The sequence below is a fragment of the Stegodyphus dumicola genome, chromosome 9, assembly GCF_044657685.1.
Source record: "Stegodyphus dumicola isolate Sdum_Otavi_A_Nest chromosome 9, ASM4465768v1".
Taxonomy (NCBI): Eukaryota; Metazoa; Arthropoda; class Arachnida; order Araneae; family Eresidae; genus Stegodyphus; species Stegodyphus dumicola.
The window spans coordinates 111,188,924-111,207,042 of NC_140776.1; the positions used below are offsets into that span (position 1 = coordinate 111,188,924).

An 18,119-nucleotide genomic window follows, 5' to 3' on the forward strand; every position below is an offset into this window, starting at 1 on the left:
AAAATTTCTGCTTTACATTTTTGAAATTTATGAGGCAGAGTTATAGTTGTACACAGCCCTTGCCGAATGCGGACTTGCAGAAAGTGATTTCGCGTATAAGTGTTATCTTTACTATCTCCATTTAATTTCTCTAACGGAAGAATTTCAGTTATACGCGGGACGCTGCACAATGTTGGTAGCGTTGCGAAGGCCTCTGTAAGGACTATTGTGTAAATTATCATTCATTAAAGAAGTCAAACATTAATCAGAACAGCAAAAATCTGAGCTTGAAAGGCCTAATTTTCGATAATGCTCCAGGACACAGTTATGCAACCTTCATAACATAGCATCCAAAAAGCAGAGGTTTAATTCCTTTCACCGAACACCAATTCATTAATCCAACCAAAAATACCATAATCCTAAATTCATACATATTTACATCTCTGCAAATAAAGAACTAGATGAAAGAATGGACAACACACTAATGGCATTTTGGAAGCAACTCAAAATAAGACACTGCATAGATATGACTAAACTCGCATGGAAGGAGAAGCTGTCAACCGTTTCAAAGGATTTCCATCAATTAAAAATGAAGGCAAGGAAATCCTACACACTGCAAAAGCAAATAAGTGGCGAAGGATTTTCAGATACAGAAAAGGAGGAAATTAAAGAATTAGTCTACATTGATGATCATGAAATGGCAAGAAATGACAAATATTGAACACTAGCCCCGACGGCGAAAGCAGCGATAATAATCATGATAAAAAAGCTTTTAGGAATTGTTAGGAAAGGCATAGGAACTGTCTGATTTTGTAACGTAGAAAGAAGCGAACACCTTATGAAAGGTACTGAAAAACTCTCGCGTGCCTTACCGCGACACGTTTAATGATTAGCCTCAGATATCGTCCCAAGCAGAAATCACCTAGATATTTAAAAAAATTACTAATTAGTAACAGAAATCCGTTCAGTTAGTATTTGTTACGCTTTCCCCTTTTAATTAAAATAATATTTAAGTTTATCAAGAAAATTACATATAAATTCTTAATCTGAACTATACCAAATCCGTTTTTTTTCCACAAAAAGAACGCCATTTTGCCATGCGCGCAATGTGTTAATGATGCAACCCTGTATCGCATGTATTAGGTATAAAGCTTTTTAAGGATATTTTTGGAAATGGTGCAAACTGAACAATATCTTAAAATGCAAATACTATTTTAAATTCCATTCGTTTCATCTCAATTGTAACCTGCAACTAGTTAGAATGCTTTAAATCGTTTTTTGCTTTTACTGTTAATTACTCCGCGACATTTCTAAACATACGTCTAGCATTAGGCATGACTCATCAGCTATTTGATTTTTATTCCATCAATCAAAATGTGCATGATTCATTCATTACCTGTATCTGCTCGGTGATGTGAACCTCTTCTTCTTGACGTTTTTTCGCAAACTGTCGGTAGAGGGCGTCTTCTTCAGCCCGATGTCGCATCTCCAGCTTTGTCTGCGTCTCTTTATCCTGAGAGATAAGAATAATTTTATTTCCAATAATTATTAACATAAATTATTATAATTACAATTATTTATTAATAATAAGAGGAGGGAGAGAGAAAATAATAATTTTATAAGAGAGAAGTAACAATTTAATTAAAAAATTATTATATAATGGTGACAATAATAATTATTATTGGATAAAAATTTTTTAAGAGTTAGAAATAAATTTTTTATTTCCAATAATTACAACTGTAAATTATTATTATTATCATTAGTAGTAGTAGTAGTATAATTAATTGCCATTGGAAATTAATATTAAATTTATTAATAATAATTATTATTAACATTATTTTATTTCCAATACATATTTATTTTACTTTCTTTCCAATAATTTTATTTTATCCTTTTATGATTTATATATATATATTTTCTACAAACAATTATAAATAGTGCTATACACTGTGTCTGTCTTCCCCGGCCTTTATTTTAGCAATCGTTGAGCAATATGTATCTATAGTAGACATATGTATCTATTTACAAAAATGTTTTAAATGATGTTAAGATTCATATTTTGGAAATTTTAAATTTAAAGAAATCAGTTCAGTCAGTGTAGGTAATTAAAATTATTGATCAATGCAATTTTTTCCCAAATTAGGAATTTATTCAAAGAATCTTATAAAATCCGTGTTCTAGAAAACTCCGATACGATATGTTGGCTCGGATATCGGCAAGTAGCTTGATATTATTTGTATTAATTGAGAATAAAAAAATATTTATGAAATTTAATGAATTTTTTATGATTACCAGATTATGTATGTTCTCCCTCCTTTCTGCATGCCTTCATAGTGCAATGGTAGCACACTCGGCGCATATTCCAGAGGTCCAGGTTCGAGTCCCGGCGAGGGCATTTTTTATTTTTCGTGTTTCCTATTTCAAAAATTCTAATGACTCTACAGTGATACCCGAACTAAAAGATGGTTAATGATGATTCTTCATCACCAGGATTTGGCGACTGGGTCCCGTAATTCCTAGTCGCCCTTTAAAAGGGAAGTATTTTTTCCCTCCTTTCTGCATGCCTTCGTGGTGTAACGGTAGCACACTCGACGCGTATTCGAGAGGTCCAGGTTCGAGAACACTGCACATTTTTCATGACTGAAGCTTTAAATAAACCTAATATATCTACAATTCTACTATAATAAAACTTCATGAGTATATTAATCTCATTTCCCTCCCCACTATGTCATATATCCATTCAAAATTTACACAAGATTAAAAAATTTATATTTCAAAATGAAAATTTAATCTATTATTTTTAATCCCTAAAACATTTTTTATAACTTTTTAAATACTCAAAATCTTCTATAAGATCTTTTATAACAAATTAAAGCAAAGAAACTTGGCTAGAATTCTTTAGATGTATGCCTCAGTTTTCTATACACAGGATCTGATGTTTTCAATATAATTCTCTTAATTGATTCAATACACATTAAATAAGATTCTGTACTATGTATCTATTCTGTATCTACTTTAGAAAGTCTTTATAAATATTTATAGAATTCCTGCACAAATCTCTACAGAATATCTACACATAGTTCTATAGAAGATTATATGTAAAATTTTATAGATTTATATAGAAGATCTCTGACCTAGTTTACAGAAAACTGAGCGATTCTAAAGGATTCAAAGCAGTAGAATTTTTTATAGAATTCTAAAACGTATTTCGTATACCTTGAGACAGGCGCTTACATTTAGCTCTAAAATTCATTTTTACAGTTTCAGATTGCGTATTTTGAACGCACGTGGTCAAACATTTAGATTATTATCACAGAAATGCATTTATCTACAACAAGTTTAAACAAATTTGTAGCGAACTTAAAGACGTCGTCTTATTTTTCGATAATATTAAACTCGGCATTGATACGCTATCTGTTGAGATGTCACGTTAAATTATATTCTTACATCACATCTGTTTTATTGTTGCCATTCTGTTAGCTAGAATTTAGTACAATAAAAGGATTATAAAATTAAACTTATTCTTCCTCGTCATATAAAGCAAAAAAGACTTCATGCAAATGCAAGAAATGGCCTAAATTTCACATCGTAAGAATTAGTATTGTTTTATTTATTTATTATTTACTTATTTTTTTTAGATTTTTTAAAAACTGGTGACGAAGTATAATCTCTCGTGGAACTTGTATTGGACGAAACAAGCCATTCTGCTTTCTTGACAAAACAATAGAGCTACAATTGAAAAATCAATTCCTCAAATATAGCGACCCGACAACCTGTATTTCAAATTTTCATACCACATCATTTTGTCTGCAGCTCATAGAACGACCCAGTTAACGAACCGCGTTAAATTAATAAGAAACTTTTCTATTGTCTCCAGCTCTGCAATGACGTTGTATTTTGAATCTTCCAGGCACGCTCGAAGAGGTACATTTTAATTGTTGCACCCAATTTGAAAACGGGAAGTAGAAATCTAAACTTATAATAGACTACAGCTGTGTCCTCAAACTAGCGGCTGCTGAAGCAATTTTATGCGGCCCGCGAATACATTTTAATTTCTTGTAAATACGGTGTTTCAAAGATTTTACGATTTTAGTTATTTGAAGTCCGAGTTTATATCACTTTCATTACCATTAGAAACGAACATGTATAACGCGCCAAAAAATCAGTAAATGGAGCTAATTAATTTATTGTATATAAATCTTGTACACAGATTTGGAGAAGCAGATTTTTATTCACTTTTATTCGCACTTGTAAAAAAATAAATGCATTTAATTAAGACTCAGGGAATACATTTATATGCGAACAGCTTCTTTTCGGAGTTGAAAATTAATAAGAAATTAACCCCATTGAACGGTGAGCATCTACAGTCCGTGATGAAGATAATTTCTAGTAATTTCTCTCCAAGACTACAGATTTTATAAAAATTTATAAACTCCATCAAATGTCAAGCTGTAGCAAGAAACGTAGAAGTTTATAAGTATTTACATACAAACATGAGTATTTTTATTTAAACGTCAAAGAAAAGACAAAGTTATCATTATTTACTCTCAAGCATTGTCCTGCTTGGAAAGCTTTCACTGAAAAATTAAAAAGATTTTATAGTTTGTTTATTTTTATTTTAAATTAAATTTAGGTTAATACGTTAAATTAAATAAGTTAGAATTATTTGGAATATATGTCAGTTCGAAAAATTTAATATTTACAGCTGCCAATGTATTTGAATTATAAAGCGTAACCAATAAAAATGTTTTTCAGGTACCAAACTTTAGATTTCAGATAGAAAAGAAGTTTGAATTTTTTTTTCTTTGCTACATTATTATCGTTTATGTATAGCGGAATTTAAAATTTACTTAAAACATTTTTTAATTTGTTATTACAAATTTTTCATTTTGTTAAAAAAAAAATCTGGCCCATCATCTGTTTTTAGATTCAGTGTGCAGTTTGAGTTTGAGACCACTGGTTTAGGTAACCGGAAAACAATTTGGATGATGTCAATTTTTTTAGACGCACAGATCTCTATGACGATCGCTTCAGCACAATGAGTCAGTCCGTCGGCTTCCTGCTTCAGGTCACGCTATGCTGTCTTCCAGCGTGCTAAGTGGCCAGCCTCGCCGCGATGACAATCGCTGAAGCACAATGTGACCCACGCCACGCTGATACAGACAAAACGAAACAAAACAGGAAAAGCATTACGAAACGGTTACCTTACCTAAATGTACTAGCGGAAGTACAGCTCCCTCTTAAGTGCTTTGTAATTAAAACGTAAAAACACGCATATTCATAATGTCATTACTATGAAAGTAATTTTATTTCGAAAAGAAAAATTTTGTAAGGAATAATTTCTGCATAAAGGAACTTAATGAGCTAAAACGAAGAACTGAACCGGTACAAAATAAATATTTGCTAAAATTTAATTCAAAAGAAACTGCATTATAGTAGTCGAACTAACACGGAACTGATTAACGGATTTCTGCCAGAGGGAAATTAAAAATTAAATTTTATGAAACCATTCCTAGTTAAAAGATCGAATAATTCCGTACCAAACTAAAAAAGTTCCCCCCCCTTCAGTAATTCAGTACATTAAAAATCAAGTACAACAATATTAAAAACATTCAACATAATTCTGCAATTCTGCTTTAATATTAACCGCATATATGTAGTTCAAATATTAAAAATCAAAATGTAATTCTAGAGTTTTGGATATTAAAAATCAAATTCTGTTATTCTTCAGTAATTCTGTATTAATTAATATTAACCCCATTTCTGTAATTCTAGTATTAAAAAATTCCAAATGCAATTATAAATTCTGTATTAATATTGAACGCATTTCTGTAATTCTAATATTAAAATATCTGATGTAGACACAACATTACTTCCTTAAATTTATACATTCAATGCACTTTATTCGTACTTAAAATTATACACATTTTTTACTCCGTTTCATTTGCACTTATTTCCTCCAATTTCATTAGAGATACATTTCTAATACCATCAGTTCGGTTCTCACTTTGCAGCAAAGCAAAAATACATAAAAAACTCAATCTTCATTAAAAATTGTAAAAAAAAAAAAAAAAAAAAAAAAATACAGTTAAAAATAATTTTACAATTAAAATTAGAGTTTGTACGCGCCAGCGAGCTGGAACGCGAAATTTTCGGTGCACCAACTAACTTATATACTATTCTACTAAGAGTTTCAAATCCAAACGAACGACGGCCTCGTTAGGCTTAGCGCCACTACAACTATTAAATTGCTGATAATTCTATAGCTATAGCTTGCAGATTAACTAAAGACATACAAACCTTAACCAGAACATAAGAACAACTTAATTCAATCATTTTTAAAGCAACAAATGCACAATTTACTAATATATAAAAATAAAAAACCTCAGCTCACCGAGTCAGTTAACACAATGACAATATATATGTATATATACACACACACACACACACACACATATATATATATATATATATGTTTGGTGCGGACGACTGCAACGAAAAAAGAAGGTGCCGAACTATATGTCATAGTAGTCCCATATACAAAATTTCAACGTTCCATGGCTTCGATTTTGAGTATACGAGATACATATATACATACGTAGAAACGTCACGAAAAAAAATCCCCTCTGAATCTATTTTAAATGCATTTTACAATCCACTTAAAAAGCAAAACAAAACAAAAAAAAAAAAAAAAAAAGTTCTTTATTCTATCCGTACGTACCGAGTTACGTAAAATCGTCGTTAAAACGTATTCGGAAAGGGTCAAAATGGATATTTTCTTTAAAATGTGATACCCGAAATTTTTCGTGCTTACAATATTTTTTCTTTTCAATATTTTGCAAAACCCATCCTTGTTTCTATTAAGCATATAATAATAAACATGCAGTAAGAAAATTAAATAATTTAGTCTACATCTGCCTAAGTTTATGGACTTTGAGTAAAAAGATTTATCGAAAAAATACAAACTGAGAAAACGCAGTTTAAAGAATGTAAACTCTTAAAATGGTCATTATATCATTTCTAATTTGTTTAATATTTTTCTCACCGTATTTATACTACTTATATCTAAAACAAAACCTATTACTATTCAATCGTGAATATAAATATAAATTACACGCTTGTACTTGAAACTTTATCTGACCGGAAGAAAAGAAAAATCATAAAATGTAAGTAAAATTTTTCTTTACCTGTATTTGTTTTGTAAAACAAGTACAAAGCAATTTTAATAAATAAATTATTTTTTTAACATATTTATAATCAATATTAATAAAATTAATTTTGTTGTTTTTCTTTAAAAAAGTGTAATTTGAAATTTGAACAGTCACAAATACTTAAAACTGCCCAGCACTCTATGTAATATCTTCCGTTGTTTAAACCATTTGTCTAGTATATAAATTGCCTTTTTAATTAATTTAGGAGTCTTTTAATTAATTAAAGAGTTTAATGTTTCTTCCAGCACAATTTTCAATAATGCTACAGTCAGGAACTTGATCATTTTCATTCAGACACCTTTTTCTGTTCATGTCTATCACAAATAATTTTCGTTTCTGACGAAGCATGGCCCCCTCCGATAATAGGAGGCGAGTTACAGATAACGAAAATCACTTCGCATTGGCTAAACGCCCACAACTCTTCGCTCCCCCCTACCTACGTCATCCAAAAATAAGACGCTTAAAGTTAGCAGCCATTTTACTACATGTTTTCAGAGGGACAGCTTTACATCGCCAAGGTCAGTTTTTTGTTTCTTTTGTTACAACTTTTTCTTGGTCTTAGCAAGACCCACTGAGTTGTTCTTTTCTCAATTTTTTTTTTTTTTTTAAATTTTATATTGATTATTAACTACAGGTTTTCTTACAGTTTTATAAAATCTACAATTTAAAAATTAAATTGTTAATCTTTAAGCTTGCAGGCCCAGCCCGAATGTATTTGTATTTTTAGGACTAATAGCTCATCGCTATTTATTTTCGTTTTGATTTTAATTTTAGACTAGATTTAGAAAGTTTGATTTTGATTTACATATTTTAACACCTTAATGTGTCTTTCTAAGCGGACGCGTAGGGAAATTGGAACAGAGAATTGAGACTATTAAAATTTCCAAGACACTTTGTCAAAAAATTTTTTAGCGTAAAAGTTTCAATTGTCTGTTTCGGCGAAACGCGTAATGGGGTTAGCTTGATTCGACGTTCAAACAATGAAATTTCCCTTGAAAAGCCTGTTTGGATATCGAATTGGGCTAATTTACCATTTTCCGCTTACTTTTTAACTTTTTCTGTTATTTAATTTTATTGTATTTATGTTTTACATGTCTAATGATTTGCTTTTCATGTGTATTGATTTTTGAAAACGTCTTTAACCTTTTGGAGCGGCAGCTCTTGGTAACTTTTAGGCGAGCTTTCTACAATTTTTATTTTTTACTTATTTTGCAGCATATTGCGCAAGATGTTTTCTTGACCAAAATTGTTTTTACTGCTTTGCTTGATAAATTATATATATATATATATATATATATATATATATATATATAAGAAAAAAAAAGAGAGGGGGAGAGAGAGAAACCTGAAAGTTCAAATATGGGGGGGGTGAATTCTTTTTTGAATTTCAGTCAGTATTTAAAATCAATCAAATTATACCTACGAACAAAGTTTCATTTACATTGATGTTTAATACATAATTGAGACAATTAAGAAGTAAAAGAAAACAGAGATGGGTGTGGCATTTAAAGGGCTGTTAAAATTTAAAAGCCTTTTTATAGAATTTATTACAGCCAGAACTTTTCAAAATTTCTTCTCAATGTAGTAAGGGTATTAAAGTATATTTTTAGCAAAAACTGGAAAATCGATAATTTCATCCATTTTGTAGGACAAAGCCCCCTTAGGGTTATAAAAGCCTCGAACTGCTATTATTCGAAAAACTCGAACTGTGATGAGTTAAGTGGAATATTATAAGATTAGATCGGATAAGACGTGGTCCACCGGTCAAAGTCACGCAAGTGGTGACAAATGGTTTTCAGTGTCAAGTCTTCGACAACTTTGAAGCAGGCCGGAGGTAGAAAGAAAGTCACGCAAAGAATTGCCAAATTCTGTCAGATAAATTAAGAAAAAAAAAAAAAAAAAAAACTGTAATCCTGACATCAGTGGCATTGAAAAACTTGATGGTAATCCGGAACTTAATAAAATATTTTAAGAGTTATTATGTTACTCAATACATTAATTATATTAGTAACCCCGAGGTCAAATCAAAATATCCGGGTTCGACGATACAGAAATAAATGCGTTTTCAAATCTACGCAATTTGTTTGTGCAACTGAGGAATTAATAAGGTATGTACTCTAATCAAATACAGGCTTACCAGACGTCTCGCTTTGACCGGGACTATCTCGATTTGATGATGTCTCAGCGTCCCGGCCATTTCGTCATTTGGTCCCGGTTATTCAGTAAAATTTAAAAGTGGCGAAAATACAAGAAGTAAAAACAGTGCAGCCTCAGATAAAACGGCGATTTGGCAATTGAAATATTCCCTCTGTTACATTCACTGTTACCAATTTAAAAATTTTGTATCTAGTCTACGTACTTTAAATGCTTTTCTTCAAAATGACAACTGATGTCTTTCTCATTACTGAACTATGAGAAAACATGTTTAATGGAGTAAAATCTTTTCCTTGAATAAACAACAGTGAGTTGACATGAGCTGAAATTGAAGTTGCATGTGAAAACATTAATGAAACTGTCGCAAATATTACAATCAACATGGCTTCTTTTTGATGAAGTAATGATTGCAAAAGTTCTTTTTGATCAGCTACTTATGAAATCTATAAAAATAAAAGTTGTGACAAAAAATCTATACAACGTTTCAGTCATTTAAAAGAAAAAAAAATAAAAAACATTTGCCAATCTTGCTCAAATAATAGAATACATTTTCAGCAAGCCAAGAATATCGCACCACTGGAAAGAATATTTCCCAATATATAACATACTCTGAAGAAAGAGGCAGAACAGCTGAATCAACTGTAAAAATTTTACAAAGTTGAAAATGAACAGAAAACCAAACTGCAGCGAAATCTCCAAGTACCGCTGATCGCGGCGATTATCGTGCGTTCCGCACGACTTATTCCGGCTGTCGAATGAGCGCTTTAAGTAGTATGTTTCCAAATGCAAGTCCAGATAGACAAAATCGCAGGTGTGGAGATTGTAGTGAATTTTTCGATGCCATTACATATAACAAATATTTTTTAAAGAAAGTTCACACTAGTGATAAATGCTCATTACTTCTTAATAATAGGATATGTTCGGTTGAGTTATTAAAAATTTCTTTTATAACAACTTTTTAATTTAGATTATGCAATCAAAGGTACTTATCCTACTCGGTCTAATTCTCTGCTGTGTATATTTTCTCAAAACAGTTCCGCTTTGAGCAAAAAATATTATCGTAAGCCTATATATATATGTTACCGGCACTCTAATGAAACGCCGGCATTCTGTAGAATACCCAGCCATTTTACAGAATACCTGACATGTATGAAATATCATAATTACTATATAATTTACCTAGGCATTGTATATATAATATCTAGGCAATCTATACAATGACAAAATGGTCTTTAGGCAAAGTATGGGGGAAAAATGTCATGATAAGGGCATTAATTAAGAGAAGTTCATTCCTGAACAATACAAATTTTATTCTGAAAAAATAATGAAGGATTGCCTTTAAAAAACTTTTATTCAAAATACGTAAATTTTTGTGAGATGATCTTGATATACCATGATAAATTTGTGTTCCCTACCTGTCTGAGACAGGAAATCAGTAAGATCCACCCGAAAACGGGAATTAAAGTCAGAAAAAAACATAGGTTTCACAACTGTCGAGACATTAGGTATTTTTTTGAAGCAGGAGACTTGAAAAATGAGGAACGCCTTCGCCGGGAATCCAACCACGGACCTCTGGAATACGCGCCCAGCGTGCAGAGCAACTACACCACGAAGGCACGCTAAGAAGGCGGGAGAAATACCTTATATACTCCCCCTTTTAAAGGGCGACTGGGGTTTTAGGGGACCTAAGCGACAAATCCTGGGGATGGAGAATCATCATCCACCACCCGTTTAGTTCGGGCGCCACTGTAGAGACATTAGGATTATTTTTGAAGAAGGAGTCATGAAAAATGAGCAACGCTTTGCCGGGAATCGAACCTCGGACCTCTGGAATACACGCCCAGCGTGCAGACCACTACACTACGAAGGCAAGCTAAGAAGACGGGAGAAATACCTTATACAACAATGCCCTTTTATACTTATTTTTTCCTCCTGGTGGAGCTCACAAAGATGAATTGTACAGTTCAATATTATTAGGTGTAGCGTTTTTGTATTTGGTTGAAAGTTCTTTCAACATTCTGTTACGTCCTCCGTGTCCAACAGTCAAATGAGTTTCATGAAGTAAGAGGAATAACTCAGGGCCCGCGACTTAATACTGTACAGTTGTGATGCGTTCTTTAACAGGATAAATGAGTTTGCTTTTGTTTTCCACAAATATCACATCACAGTGATTCAGCAACCAATAATCCATGCTTCCTTCTTAGTTGTCATTTTGGGTTTTTTTACATCAGTTATTAAATTCTCGTAAGTAGTTTCGGTTGTTCGAAACGAATCGGAAATGTATTTCATCATACTTTGCCGGTCTGCATTTGCCACTCTCTAGAATGCCTAGGCGATGTGTGAAATTTTAATCGTTTCATACATTTAAAAGAAAAAAAAAAAAGGCCAGTTTTTGATGTTCTATAAAATACCCAGGTATTCTATAAAATGCGGGATTTCATACTTTGCCGGTAATACATATATGAATAAATCCTTTTAAGTTTCACAGTGTTTGAATTTGGTGGAGTGGTGTCGCAGCCCATGTCAGCCATCAGACTGGTATCGTATAGTGTTCAGCGATGAATCCCGCTTCTCTCTTGAAGCAAATGACCACCATGTTCGCGTCTGGAGAGGACGGGGCCAGAGGTCCCAATCAGCCCCTTTGTTTTACAAAGGCATACAGCTATAACCCCTGATGTGATGGTGTAAGAATTGTAAGAATTGGAGGCTTCCTTCAGCCCACCTAGACACGAGTGTCCCCATAGCTCAAAAGAAGGGGCCTCGTCTCTCCACAAACGAGTGCAGCCAGCAACCCAGCCACCCCCAAACAACAAACAAAAATACTAAACTAAAAGTAAGTAAGCACATCTAACACAAAATTACACACAAAAAAAAAAAAAAAAAAAAAAAAAAAAGCCTACAAACGCAAGTTCACAACATAGAACATCGCAGATATCTAAAATCCATATAAATACAGAATTCAATTTTAACAGAAGATTCCTACAAGCGCCCTATTTTCATTGATAAACTTCATTAGAGCAATGGTATATGATTTAAAAACTTTAAAATTAATGGCACTTACATTAAAATCAGTAATGTTAAAAATTTGTCTAGTAGGGGCTGTTAAACTACAATCAACCACAAAATGTCTACCATCACTATCAACCTGACAACTATTACATAGTTTGTTTTCCTGCAGATTAAATCGGTTGAAATACAACAGAAACCTACCATGTCCAGTTAAAACCTGATTAACGTGAATATTGCTCATACATTTCATTTTATTCGTGATTTTAATTAGTTTGATAAATCCTTTGTTTTTAGGTTGAAGAGAACCATTGTATTTTCCATTTGTTAACGTAAAACTCTTTCATTCTTCGAATAGCAATTTTCTTCGAACCTGTTACTTCAATATCCATTACATTGACATTTGGCCAGGCTGTCAGCAATCTCGTTACCAATAAAGCCTATACCCAGTGTAGCTTAATATTTAAATATGAACTCAAAGTTTCTAAATGACTTTAATTTCGACAGTTAATGGATTAAAATTGTCTGGGGGGAAAGCGCATGGAGAAGTGACAGGCAGTCAGTGTAAATATTTACAGACGTTGGTATAAACAAGGTATTTTTAATCCATAATAAGGTTTGTTTGAACGCCTCACATTCTGCTGGAAAAACTGAATTATATGTGTTCAACTTAAACATTCTATAATCCACCTCAATTCCATAATAAAAAACAACAAAGGCAGCTCCTACCCCAGAAACATCTGTATAAAAATCAAATACATCAACAGTTGGATTACTTTTATCAAAAACAAAAACAAATCTATTGGAAAGATGTATTAAATGAATATTAAATTTTCCAAAAGCATTCTTTGTAACCAAATAATCTTCATACATTTTCAATTCCATTCGTCCAGTTCTAAATAAAAAATTTTCATAATAAAATTCGTATAAAATTGAGATAGGCGACAGCTCAGCCAACGCAAAGACGGCCTCGATAGGCACTTTTCTAAAACATCGGGTTAAAGCTAAACCCCGAGCTCTCTGAAATACTGTCTAACTTCATCCCCGTAATCTAACCAGTTCCCTTGCCGTCAATCCCCAGTCTCCAATTCCATACATGATGATTGGGAGCACTACATTTAAGTAAATCTTTCTCAGAATGGAGGATTTCAAGGCTAAAATCTGAGCTGAAAAAGTTCTTTTATAATTTAATAAAATCAGATCAGTTCGTCTTTATACCAACTTAAAATGGTCTATAAAATTTAATTTGTTATCAACCATAACGCCAAGATATTTCATATTATCTACAAATTTGATTCTTTTCCCTTGATATTTCAAATTTTGTGGTCTAGTCTTTTTACCTCCTCTGGAAAAAAGACCATCCTGCGGCAGATTGCATAACCCTTCATGACACGTCATCCTGGAGCCATTTTCCAACAAGATAATGCCAGGCCACATACCGCTCGCATATCTCTGGACTGTCTCCGTGCGGTTGATCCTCTTCTTTGGCCAGCAAGGTTACCAGACCTTTCACCAAACCAATCGAGCAGTCTGGGACATGGTAGACCGTCAGATTCGGGCACCACAAAATATCGCAGATTTGGAGCGACAACTGATGAATGCCTGGCAGAATGTGTCACAGGATGACATTAGGAACCTAAACACCTTGCCTCGACGAATTCAAGCATGCATTGCCGTCAGGGGCGGTTTGACCAACTACTAATTTGAACACTAAATGGGTGACTGTGAGCCGTGAACAAGTACTATGACCTTGATTTTTTACTAATTTTATTATCCGTGTATGAGCTATACATATTCAATTTCATCAAAAACAACCAGTTCCTTCGTGGTGCTTCGATTTTTTTGCAAAAGAATGTATGAAATACTCGTAGATAATAAAACAAATTCGAAATCCAAAATTCGGGTGTCCAGGTGCCCATGTTCGTGTGGAGGACTACGTTATTCTGAATTTGATGGCTCAAGGTACCGTTTTTTCATAATGCGTAAAACATGCATACATTCATTATTTAATTCTTTATGCATAATAAAGGGCGATAACATTTAGTGGCAACAATTTAAAAAATTATACGCCGTTTTTAGTGATTCTATGCAAAATGCTGTTTCGAGACTAATATCCCATTGGAGACTAACGTCCCTTTTACTAAAAATAAAACAAAAATTTATAAATAGTGTTTTTATATTTGTATGAAACCTAATAATAATAATAAAAAAATACTGACGGATTTTAACTTTTACTTAAGTACGATTTGCTTATTTTCTTCTCGATCTCCTTCGACACTAAGGCTCACCAGCGGCCTAGCGGTTAAGTCGCTAAACACTCAGACCGGTCCGAAGTCCGAATCAGGCGAACAGGCTATCTGCATGGATGCTTTCGGGGTTTTTCCCATATATAACGTGTACATCAATCAGTTTTTCTTACATAGTCCTTCATGAAGGCATCCCTCCCCTTAGGCAGCTAGCCCTAGTGTATTTTGCCCTAATCTATTAAACCAAACAAATTAGATTGGGTGTTATTTACGAGTTTAGCATTGTCTCTGATTAGGACACAGAGAAAAGTGGGGTGTATCTTAAGTAATTGTAAGGGTTAGTAACTGTTTCGTTAAATCTTCCAGAAATTTTGAAAGACACATGAAAAACACAGCAAAAAAAGTTTCAGTCGAAGCTATACAGTTCGTTACATCCGGTTTTTATCTCTTTGAAGGTTGGCTTCAGCAGTATAAAGTAGCATAAAGTGCATTGAAAATAGTAGGGAACCATAAGATACGTTCGTTATATCCGAGGTTCTTCATAAACCGAGATCGTTATAGCGGGGCTAGACTGCAGTAACCCCTTTCTATTCCAAAAGTAATAAATCGTTGTGAACTGCATATGTCATATTAAAACTAGTTCCTTGTAATCTAAGCTTAAGGAGCAAGTGCCGACAAAAATGTGTATAATTTAATAGTTCCTACAAGGAAATCATCTAGTATCCACTTCAGTTTTCAGAGAATTGGAAGCATTTTAACATACTCACAAAAAGAGAAATGTTTCATTTTATATTCTTCTTCATTAAAGGACGAATTGCGTAAGGCAGGACACCCATTTGACTAAATCCAGGTAGTGACGCGTTATCGTCCATCATGTTTTAGTTCGGGTAGAAATTACGGTTTGGAGAGCCAGGAACGTCAAAATCAACTGCGCATTACGCATAATCGGCTCCTCTGTGGAACGATGGTGCCTGAATACACCAGGGTGCCTGAGTCTTGCTCTACGCCTTGTAGAATAAATTGGTAGCTTCTAAATTTGATGGATGATAACCTTTCAATTTAAGCATTTAAGTAATTAGAAATTTATGATAATGCCTTTTTTTTTAAATTATTTTTAACTATATAAATTAATTTTACATTATGCATAATAACGGGAATTTAACATCTGCATGTGTGTATGTATGTATGTATGTTCCTCCGACTGGGGGAAACGGTGGCATCAAGAGGCATCAGGTCTTGAATGTGCATAGTCTTCCACACGAACATGTGTGCACCTCTAAAACCGAATTTTTTATTTTAAATTTGTTTCTTATTTATTTCGCATTCTGTACGAATTTAATGAACTTCCTATAAAGACTCAGCGATCTAAAAACCAGCAGTGGCAATACTGCTGGAAATAAAGCATTTTTATCTCCAGCGCGCCAGAATGCTGCCATTCGTCAAAATGTTATAATATATAATATTTATTTGTCAGTTCTTACTAACAAACTTGGCTATGTAAAAGCAGTATATTACCACCGCCTAAAATAAAATACCGTTATCTTCCGGGCGGCAGCCTGTTGCCATTCGGCAAAGCGTAAGATAACTAACTTTCAAGTTTAATGTCTGTTATTAATTAATAAAGCAAGTGATTTAAAAGCGCTATTCTTAAGAACATTTTTTCTGTTATTAAATCTAATGGATTTAAATAAAAATAAATTTAAATGATGAGATGTCTAATTAGAAATATTAAATATTTTTACGAAATGATACTAACTGGACGTCAAATTCAAACATATTTTTTCTTTTCTATATTCAATTATTATTTTAAATGCATAGTTATAAAAAAGTAAAAATATATGACAATTTTAAAAAGTCTACGTAATAAATAACAGGTGTTGAAAAACTGCGTTTACTGCCTGTAAGTCGCTTAGTTATGTTAATTAATAACAGACAGATTGAATTTAAAAGAAAATTAAATATCTTATGCTTTGTTGAAAGGCAATATACCTGCGCGTAGAAGATAAAAAATACTTTTTCTCTCGGGCAGTGGCAACATATTTCTTTGAAATGCAAAGAGGTTAGAATACTTATTTAAATAGATGAGTTTCATCATTAAATCTGAAACACAAAATGTCACTAAGCTGGCACAAAATATCAAATAACTAAAAAAAACCAAATAGTTCTTATATACTTCTTCTGTCTCACAATAATAGTAGCAGTTGATGAATTTGATTTATCCGACAATAATAGTAGCAGTTGATGAATTTAATTTGTCCCACAATAATAGTAGCAGTTGATGAATTTAATTTGTCCCACAATAATAGTAGCAGTTGATGAATTTAATTTGTTCCATAATAATAGTACCAAAAGGAAATAAATGTATAACGCAACAGGTTTTATCGAAAAACTAGATTAAATTAAACAATAAATTAAAAATATTACTCTTCATTTTTAATTTGAGTGTTCGTATAGTTTCTTGAATTTTCAATAATTTCGTTGCTGGCTGCGAGGCTTTGCTTTCCCTACATGCCGTGAGCTTAAAATTATTGCAGCCATCGTTCATCATTGCTTCTAACATAACATTTTGATGTGACAGACACGTATAATCCAGTATTTTGGGAGAAATATCATCGAAGGCTATGTTTACTGCTTCTGTGGTGTTTTTCTGCTAAGAAGACATATGCCCAAGATTTCCCTTTATAATCTTTGCATTTACGTTCAAGGCATAAGATTCATTTTGACAAACTTTCAGAAGCACGCATCCTTATTCTTGATTTGGTCATTCTGTTGCACTTAGACTATTACTCATCAAGAACTGGACAATCGCAACTGGATCTTTGCTCGAAAACTCATTTTCTCCCCTCTCCCATCTTAGTTTTACAATGAGTTGATATTGAACTGAAATAAAGTAATTTATTTCGTTCAACGAATGAAATTAGAAAAATAAATATAATTCGTAATAATCAGGTTAACCTCAGGTCAAAACAAATGAGGATGTCATGAAACATTGATGTTCGCAATTCTGCGCTACATCATGACTTACAGCTGCATTCGGCAATAACTTCCGTTTAAATATTCCTTGCTACTATTATTGTGAGATATCGGGAGTATAATTCTTGCAAAGACGGGGCCGATGAAAACTCGAAAAGGACCCCTCCCCCCAAAAAAGGAAATTATGTATTAAATGAAACATTTTAAGCCAAATGAAATGCGATAAATCCAGCAAATCTCATTCAGCTCGAAGAGTGGGAGTGGTAAACATTCCAATGGATTGGTTAAAATATCCCATAGTGCCCTGAAGGGCAAGCTACTCAATTTATGTAACATTCTTGCATGATTCAATGTATGCTAGAACAACAATCTCGTCCGTAATTCATTCTTCCGTTTCGCAACTATGCAAATAAAACTCCCTCCAAACCTTCTTTTTACGACTTCTGTAATCCAGAATCCCTGCTGTTACCGGATGTTTTAACATTCACAGAATTTTCGACTTGTAGATACTTCATTTTGTTTTATATTCTATGGCTGGTGTGTGTTGCAA

The 18,119-nt window shown here is 32.9% G+C and overlaps 1 protein-coding gene across 1 annotated transcript in view; it reads right to left on the bottom strand.

Annotated features, from left to right (window-relative positions):
- The window catches only part of Hil (peptidase hillarin), a 170,319-nt gene that overhangs the window by 44,181 nt on the left and 108,019 nt on the right, over nucleotides 1-18,119 (bottom strand). The window contains exon 2 of the mRNA XM_035364367.2: nucleotides 1,376-1,492. Within this exon, the coding sequence (XP_035220258.1) occupies nucleotides 1,376-1,492 (117 nt within the window). The remainder of the gene's footprint in view (nucleotides 1-1,375; nucleotides 1,493-18,119) is intronic.